The sequence below is a fragment of the Zea mays genome, chromosome 1 (genome assembly GCF_902167145.1).
Source record: "Zea mays cultivar B73 chromosome 1, Zm-B73-REFERENCE-NAM-5.0, whole genome shotgun sequence".
Lineage (NCBI taxonomy): Eukaryota > Viridiplantae > Streptophyta > Magnoliopsida > Poales > Poaceae > Zea > Zea mays.
Window position 1 is genome coordinate 182,400,310 of NC_050096.1, and position 9,072 is coordinate 182,409,381.

A 9,072-nucleotide genomic window follows, 5' to 3' on the forward strand; every position below is an offset into this window, starting at 1 on the left:
GCTGCCCAACGTACTGGATCACTCGGAACAGCAACAGTCATTCACGTGCCCGGGAAATACTGAACCATCGAGAGATTGCAGCGAACACATTGACAGCGCCATGTCAGCAATCAGATTCCAGATGCCTCCCATCCCTAGAATACAAGTGACCGAATGTGACTGAATCGTCCACAGTCAACACACATTGCTGCACTGCAATGTGATACTATCCAGGGATGCAACGAGCAAAGCAGTCTACCAGGATCGGAGAGTGGAGGATCTGTTTGTTTCGGCTTTTTCTGACCAGCTTTTTCGATAATCTGCACGATAAACTATCCAAAGATGCACAATACTATGCTGTGAAGCTATAAACTCGCTCTCCATTTTCCATCATACATATGTGAAGAAGTGCAGACAGAAAACAGCATAGAACACTTATGTGTAATTGACTAGTATGTAGTAAGGCAACAATTGGAAAGCAACACAGATTCAATGCTATAATGACCTATTTATTTCATTGTCTCCACATCAAAACATGCATGGCACTTGATAGAGGCAGATTACTGATAACCAGAAGCACACGATGGCGCCACCTGAATTTATTCTTTCAGTTTGTTACTCATTAACTTTAATCAGCAACACCTCTTGTTTATACAAAGGTTTGCTCCGGTTAGCACTGAATCATTTACAGGTTCATAAATCACAACAGCCTCCAATCCAACCCTTCGTTTCCACAGGTGACAGACAATCAAAACCACTTTTTGCTCAGCAGTTTCGAAACGGTCAAGTCTGTGTCGCCGAATCCATCCATAACGGCCTTCGCGGAGTGAAATTCGGCTCTTGCGGTAAAGCTGGGGGGGAGACGGAGACATGAACTTTGTAAACGACAAGCACAGGTATCATGGCCGAGATATGCAAGTTACACGGCAGACAGGGCCAGCTTACCTGCTTCGAACAACTATGCATGGCATGCCAATGCGTTCGGCTGCAAGGACACCAGATTGGCTGCCCGCAACAAGGATGCAGCTTTGCACGTCGCACCCAACGTATTCTGAACCAGCTCGGAGAGCAGCTATTACCTTGTCAGAGCTGGTAACAGTGACAAGGTCAAAATTAGACAATATTCTTTTAGGGAGGTATGGAGATTATGCACATTCAGTGTTAGCGACAACCTTTCGGATGCTGTGATGTCAACACTAAGTTTTAGGATCGATGCAACCTTTTCTGCAATCCTCTGCTTCTCTGCAGAAGCTGTGGGAACAGAACGTTTGGAAATAACAGCAAAATGACCATTAAACTCAAAGCAAAGACTATATAGAACAGGCTGCAAGTTTTTCAATCAGTCATACTCACCAGCCTTCTGGGCTTCCCTGACAAGTTGCTCATCCAAACCGGATGTGACTCCTTTACCAAGAACAAGTTGCCCATAAAAGCTTTCTTCAACCTCAACGTTTCCAACAATCTTTATTTTTGAGATTCTTTCGGGACCTAACTTCATAGCTATAGATCTAGAGTCACATAGAAAAGAAATGAGAACACAGTATTTTTTATGCCATCTATCCTTAGGAACCATAGTAGTATGTTAAACTTGATAGAATACCATTGGCACATTAGTTTGAAACAAATTACAATACCAGACAGTAGTTATTTTTAACATAAACCATACCTTGAAATCTTTTCTCCATTTCTCCCATATGCAGCCAATATGGCCAAAGGAACACCTTCACCAAGTGCATCGTCAATGAACCTTTAAATGATTTCATTCACAGAATCACATACAAGACAATTTAAAGTTCACGAACGAGTCATTCATATCTTATGGCAAGCAAAGAGTACAGAACAGAGACCAAAGCTGTACACATGAATACATATAGGACCAAAAAATAATTAGCTTATAATGATCATGGATAGAAGAAATCATGCAGAAACATATAAAAACTTTTATCAAGATGCTGCAACTCTGCAACTTCTGACCCTTTGTTCAGATAACAAAGACCCCACATGGCCACACATGCATATTAGAGTGGACGCACTAACCAGTCCAACCCAAAAGCTTAAGCTGCTAGGAGAAGGTAGGTAGTCCAATTATACACTTCAACACCCTCATTCACGTGCAGCCAAAGAGAGAGAGACACAAACGTGGAAATAAATAGGTGGAGACATAAATTAACGCTCTACGAGGATTCGAACTTGAGACCTCTGACTTTGATACCATGTTAGAGTGGACGCATTAACTAGTTTAACCTAAAAGCTTAAATTGTTGGGAGAAGGTAGACAGTCCACTTATACACTTCAACAATGCACACTTAGTAAAACGGCCGTGTAATTCTTGTGAACTATTTGTGTATGGAAACAAAGAACTTTTACATTGGAAGACTTCATATCTAGAGAGATTTTTTTTGACATACAGTGATAATAGAAGCTTGAAGTCTTACTTTTCCACTCCAGGCCGTAGTGGTAAGCTATCAGAAGCTGAGAACTCTTCCAAAGCTTTCAGCTAGAACAATAATGGTGCAACAAGATTCAATATAAAGATGCTTGAAATCATAGCAAAATTAGAATTATCACCAAGTACTAGTGGATAAAAGCAAGGAGAGACTAATGCATATAACATGAATTAAGTAAAGTAATCCAGCTTTCAGGATACATCAAAATGAACCACATGAAAATGTGAACCATAGCTGAATTCAACTGACACATATAAAAGTTACGTAAAATCCAGAGTATGGTGATGATGAAAAGGATAAACAACAGTACCAGACTACCAGCCCAAGCTAACTTGTGCCAAGGCCAGATAAATTATATAGAAGTCAACTTATGTTTGATGAAATGAGCTTACCTTCTCACGAAGAACACTTTTTATAAATGATCCTTTCTCACTAGTTGGCAAAGATGTAGGCCAGCCAATCTGTGTCGAGTCAGAGGGAGCGGTTAAACTCGAAAAAGGCAATGTACCAGCAGAGGCAATTAACAGTCTCCACAAAGCTATGTTTACAAGTAGATTTACATAATAGAGCTGACTTGCAATGTCATGTAACCAAATTTGCTAATCCTTCCTTGACAAAAAATGGTACTATGGGGAGAAAGAGAGGATACCCTGTCAAAGAATAATGCCAGCATCCTTTCCTCATCACCACAAGCTTTCCTAGAAAACAATGCAGTTTTAGGAAAATAACAAATATAAAGGAAAAAGGAAACACACATCCAGTCCAGTTCGTACTATTAGAGGTCAAAAAAGCGGAAAATAGCAAGGGCCCATGTTTCAATCCATAATGGCAATTGTAAACTCAATGTTGAAGGAGAGGCAGAACATGTGATGCTCAAGTTTGACAAGGATAAAGAATTCAATATGCACCTCACCAAATCAGCATATATTGGCTCTGTCCAATTTGCACAATCTAGTCCGAGGCTTCGAAATGCTGGTGAAAAAAGTTAAAATATATTAAAAAAATCAACTGGCAAGAACCATTCATACTTGTGCAGGTAGACTTTCACTCTACTAGAGGCTAGACCCCTCCATTGTTTATATACTGAGTTCACTATCTTACATTTCAACCTTAGCATGGTATCAATATTGGAGTGAAATACAGTGCAATGGAACTTGGTAAGGGTGTGAAGAATAGAAGTATATTTATGTGTTTCGCACCTACATTGAAAGCTTGGCGATTGCCAAAACGGTAGACATCTGCAAGAACTCTGGAGGAACAGAAACACGAAAAACTCAATCAGAATCAGTGATTGTTATGGAATCAGGAAAGCAGAGGATTCTGAGAGAGAGAGAGAAAAAATATCACTATTCTCTATTCCAGAATAGCTCAAAAAATCTTAGCGGTACTTGTGCAACAGCGAAGCATGGTGCAGCTATTACCAGCAATGGAGAAAGCGTTCGCAAAGAAATAATCCGATACTACCAAATCGCTTGACTGTGCAAATTATCTCTGAGCACACGTTAAGCTCACTAATTCCATGTCCACTATGAACATTTGTTCGTACAGCAGTTCTATGTTTTGAAATTTCTATTCCTGGTGGCCAGAGGAGCAGTAGCATAGGCAGCTCTAGCTTGATCAACTAGCATACCAAAGAAACAGAAAAGGATCTCCTTTTGCCTTTTGGGATAAGATGAGAAATCGACAAACTAAGCGCTAGAAAGACAGGATTTTAAGGGGCCTCACCCTTCCACCTCCAGAAGCAATCCAAGATCGCGCGGGGCAGAGTTCTCCGGCGACGATGAGGAGCACCGGAACGGCGGCGCCGGAAGCCGGCGGCCGGGTCCCGCGGCGACGGCGGCGCGGAGGGGAGCAGACGCAGAGGCGGCCGAGGAGGTGGGAATGGAAGCGGCGGACTTCGCGGTCTCCGGCGAGGACACCCGGAGAGGGACGCACCGAGCGGCAGCTGCAGCTGCTGCGGCAGCAGACATGACGGGCGAGGTGAAGCAGACGGTGGGGCTGTGGACTGGCAGCGGCGACTCCGGACTCCGGCGAGCTATCCCCCGCGCCGCTGGAAGAGAACAGGGACAGTGATGATTGGTAGGTCCACCTCCTGGGCGTGCGGGTGGATGGGTGGGTGGGACCATTATCGCTTTCGAAACTCATTATTTGACGGCCTGCATCTGCAGTTCTGCACCGTATCTGGCCCATTTCTCCGGTCCGATACATCCGGCACCCCCACCTTCCTCGTCTCATTTTCCTTTGATTCATGTTTTCAACTTTTTTGCATGGGAGATTATGTATTTCAATTGGACGCTCATTTTGTCCTAAAAATAATGCATGTGTTATTTTTCAAATGGTTGAATTATTTATATTTATAACTAATTACATATAGAAAAGAATTAATAGTTTTCTATAAATATAATTAAATATGAAATTTATTGGCTCAAGGAAAAACTAGATATTTACTATTCTTAGATGGAGGGAGTAATTTAACGGGTTAGGCCACAATATCGAATGGAAAAGTCATTATACCATAAAATAACACAAGCTTAGATTTGAAATTACAAATAAGGATGTGCAAAGTTGAACAACATCAGTTAATTAATGGTTAATAAATGGCATATTTCTGGTTTGAGAGAATATAATCTACATTAAGACTAAGATTATTATCGGGTACCGAGGAACTGGGTACCCAAGGTAAGGCCCGCAAACCTCGACTAAGTCCCCGTCGGGTGAGAAGAAGGCCAACCTCGGGAGGGAGGTGCCATCACGACTCGCCCGAGACCAATCTCGGGCGTGAAACACACTCATGACTCGTCCGAGGACAACCTCGGGCAAGAGACACAGTCACGACTCACCCGAGACAAACCTCGGGTGGCAGTCACGGCTCGCTAGAGTGCAACCTCGGACGAGCAGCGCATTTTCGACTCGCTAGAGTGCAATGTTTCAATCAAAGTTCCGAGAGTCAAGTATATTTAGCTCATTCCTAAGTTTGCTAAAGATTTAATCATCTAATGGCTTGGTAAAGATATTAGATAATTGTTTTTGGGTGTTCACATAAGCTATTTCGATATCCCCTTTTGTTGGTGATCCCTCAGAAAGTGATACCAAATGTCTATGTGCTTAGTGCGGCTGTGTTCAACGGGGTTATCCGCCATGCGGATTGCACTCTCATTATCACATAGGAGAGAGACTTTGCTCAATTTGTAGCCATAATCTCTGAGATTTTGCCTCATCCAAAGTAATTGCGCACAACAATGGTCTGTGGCAATGTACTTGACTTCGGCGGTGGAAAGAGCTACAGAGTTTTGTTTCTTTGAAGCCCAAGACACCAGAGATCTTCCTAGAAACTAACAAGTCCCTGATGTGCTCTTTCTATCAATTTTATATCCTGCCCAATCGGCATCGTAATATCCTATTAAATGAAAAGTGGATCCCTTGGGGTACCAAAGCCCAAACTTAGGTGTGTAAACTAAATATCTCATGATTCTTTTCACGGCCCTAAGGTGAACTTCCATAGGATTTGCCTGGAACCTTGCACACATGCATACGAAAAGTATAATATTTGGTCGAGATGCACATAAATAGAGTAAAGATCCTATCATCGACCGGTATACCTTTTGATCTATGGATTTACCTCATGTGTCAAGGTCGAGATGCCCATTGGTTTCCATGGGTGTCTTGATGGGTTTGCCATCCTTCATTCCAAACTTCTTATGTATGTCTTGAATGTACTTTGTTTGGCTGATGAAGGTGCCATCTTGGAGTTGCTTGATTTGAAATCCTAGGAAATACTTCAACTCCCCCATCATTGACATCTCGAATTTTTGAATCATGATCCTACTAAATTCTTCACAAGTTGACTTGTTAGTAGACCCAAATATAATATCATCAACATAAATTTGACATACAAACAAGTCTTTTGCAGTAGTTTTAGTAAAGAGAGTAGGATCGGCTTTACCGACTTTGAAGCCATTAGTGATAAGAAAATCTCGCAGGCATTCATACCATGCTCTTGGGGCTTGCTTGAGCCCATAAAGCACCTTTGAGAGTTTATAAACATGGTTAGGGTACTCACTATATTTAAAGCCGGGAGGTTGCTCAACATAGATCTCTTCCTTGATAGGTCCATTGAGGAAGGCACTCTTCACGTCCATTTGATAAAGCTTGAAGCCATGGTAAGTAGCTTGAGTGTGGCGGTCTTTGACCTTGAATTTCTTGATCATTTTCCTTGTCTTGATTATCTTCATCTCCCCCTTGATCCATGTCCTCCTCTTGAGGTGGCTCATCTTCTTGATTTTCATCCTCATCATCTTGAGCCTGATCTTCGTCTTGAGTTGGTACAGATGTTTGCATGGAAGATGATGGTTAATCTTGTGTTTGTGGAGGCTCTTCGGATTCCTTAGTACACACATCTCCAATAGACATGTTCCTTAGCGCGACACACGGAGCCTCTTCATCATCTAATTCATCAAGGCCAACTTGCTCCACATGGGAGCCATTAATCTCATCAAACACAATGTCACAAGAAACCTCAACCAATCCAGTGGATTTGTTGAAGACTCTATATACCCTTGTGTTTGAGTCATAACCAAGTAAAAAGCCTTCTACAGCTTTAGGAGCAAATTTAGATTTTCTACCTCTTTTAATAAAAATAAAGCATTTGCCCCCAAAGACTCTAAAATATGAAACATTGGGCTTTTTACCACTGAGGAGTTCATATGATGTCTTCTTGAGGATTCGGTGAAGGTAAAGCCGGTTGATGGAGTAGCAGGCTTTGTTAATCGCCTCGGCCCAAAACCAGTCCGGAGTCTTGTATTCATCAAGCATGGTTCTTTCCATGTCCGGTAGAGTTCTATTCTTCCACTACACTACACCATTTTGTTGAGGTGTGTAGGGAGAAGAGAACTCATGCTTGATGCCCTCTTCCTCAAGAAAACCTTCAATTTGTGAATTCTTGAACTCCGTCCCATTATCGCTTCTTATCATTTTTATCCTTAATCCGAACTTGTTTTGAGCCCATCTTAAGAATCCTTTTAAGGTCTCTTAGGTTTGTGATTTTTCCTGCAAAAGACACCTAAGTGAAGCGAGAATAATCATCCACAATAACTAGACAATACTTACTCTCGCCGATGCTTATGTAAGCGATCGGGCCGAATAGGTCCATGTGGAGTAGCTCGAGCGGCCTGTCCGTTGTCATTATGTTTTTGTGTGGATGGTGGACTCCAACTTGCTTTCCTGCTTGGCATGCGCCACACACCCTGTCTTTCTCAAAATGAACATTGGTTAGTCCTAAAATGTGCTCTCCCTTTAGAAGCTTGTGAAGATTCTTCATCCCAACATGGGCAAGTCGGCGATGCCAGAGCCAACCCATATTAGTCTTAGCAATCAAGCAATTGTCAAGTTCAGCTTTGTTATCATTAAAATCAACTAAATATAGCTGACCCTCTAACACTCCCTTAAATGCTATTGAATCATCACTTCTTCTAAAGACAGTAACACCTATATTAGTGAATAGACAGTTGTAGCCCATTTTACATAATTGAGAAACAGAAAGCAAGTTGTAATCTAAGGAATCTACAAAAAACATTGGAAATAGAATGGTCAGGTGATATAGCAATTTTACCTAAACCTTTTACCAAATCTTGATTTCCATCCCCGAATGTGATAGCTCTTTGGGGATCTTCATTTTTCTCGTAGGAGGAGAACATTCTCTTCTCCCCTGTCATGTGGTTTGTGCACCCGCTATCGATTATCCAACTTGAACCACCTAATGCATAAACCTATAAAACAATTTTAGGCCTTGTTCTTAGGTACCCAAACAGTCTTGGGTCCTTTGACGTTAGAAACAAGCACCTTGGATACCCAAACACAAGTTTTGGAGCTCTTGTGTTTGCCCCCAACATATTTGGCAACTATTTTGCCTGATTTGTTAGTTAAAACATAGGATGCATCAAAAGTATTAAATGAAACATTATGTTCATTTGATGCAGCAGGAATTTTCTTTCTAGGCATTTTAACATGAGTGGTATGCCTAGAGCTAGAAGCCTCATTTTTATACATAAATGCATGATGAGAAACAGAATGAGATTTCCTAGCATGAATTTTCCTAATTTTGTGTTCGGGATAGTTTGTAGGGTATAAAATGTAGCCCTCACTATCCTGAACCATGGGAGCCTTGCCCTTCACAAAGTTAGATAATCTCTTAGGGGCATTAAGCTTGACATTGCTCCCCTGTTGGAAACCAATGCCATCCTTAATGCCAGGGCATCTCCCATTATAAAGCATACTACGAGCAAATTTAAAATTTTCATTTTCGAGCTCATGCTCGACAATTTTAGCACTTAATTGAGCTATGTGATCATTTTGATTCTTAATCATGGCAAGGTGATCATCTATAGCTTCAACATTAATATCTCTACATCTAGTGCAAATAGTCACATGATCAACAGTAGATGTAGATGGTTTGCATGTATTTAATTCCTCAATCTTAGCATTTAATTTAATATTCTCATTTCTAAGACAGGAAATAGAATCATCGCAAACATTCAATTCTTTAACCTTAGAAACTAAACTAGCATTTTCAGTTCTAAGACTAGAAATTGAATTATGACAAATGCTAAGCTCTTTAGTCAGATTTTCATTTTTCTCTATTTCTAGAGCA

At 41.2% G+C, this 9,072-nt stretch overlaps 1 protein-coding gene across 2 annotated transcripts; it reads right to left on the bottom strand.

Annotated features, from left to right (window-relative positions):
• Window positions 1-472: 472 nt before the first annotated feature.
• LOC100272877 (uncharacterized) lies at window positions 473-4,730 on the bottom strand. 2 transcript variants are annotated; one of them, XM_008668863.2, is made up of 11 exons: window positions 4,152-4,724; window positions 3,630-3,675; window positions 3,335-3,398; window positions 3,076-3,124; window positions 2,819-2,887; window positions 2,415-2,476; window positions 1,646-1,726; window positions 1,333-1,487; window positions 1,152-1,230; window positions 925-1,068; window positions 473-830 (listed from the first exon to the last, which is right to left on the bottom strand). In XM_008668863.2, the coding sequence occupies exons 1-11, from the start codon at window positions 4,674-4,676 to the stop codon at window positions 728-730; spliced, it is 1,377 nt and encodes a 458-aa protein (XP_008667085.1). In that variant the 5' UTR covers window positions 4,677-4,724; the 3' UTR covers window positions 473-727. The 2 variants fall into 2 exon arrangements, with proteins under 2 accessions (XP_008667085.1, NP_001347084.1); NM_001360155.1 differs by having other exon boundaries at window positions 474-830; window positions 3,626-3,675; window positions 4,152-4,730.
• Between the last annotated feature and the right edge of the window lie 4,342 nt (window positions 4,731-9,072).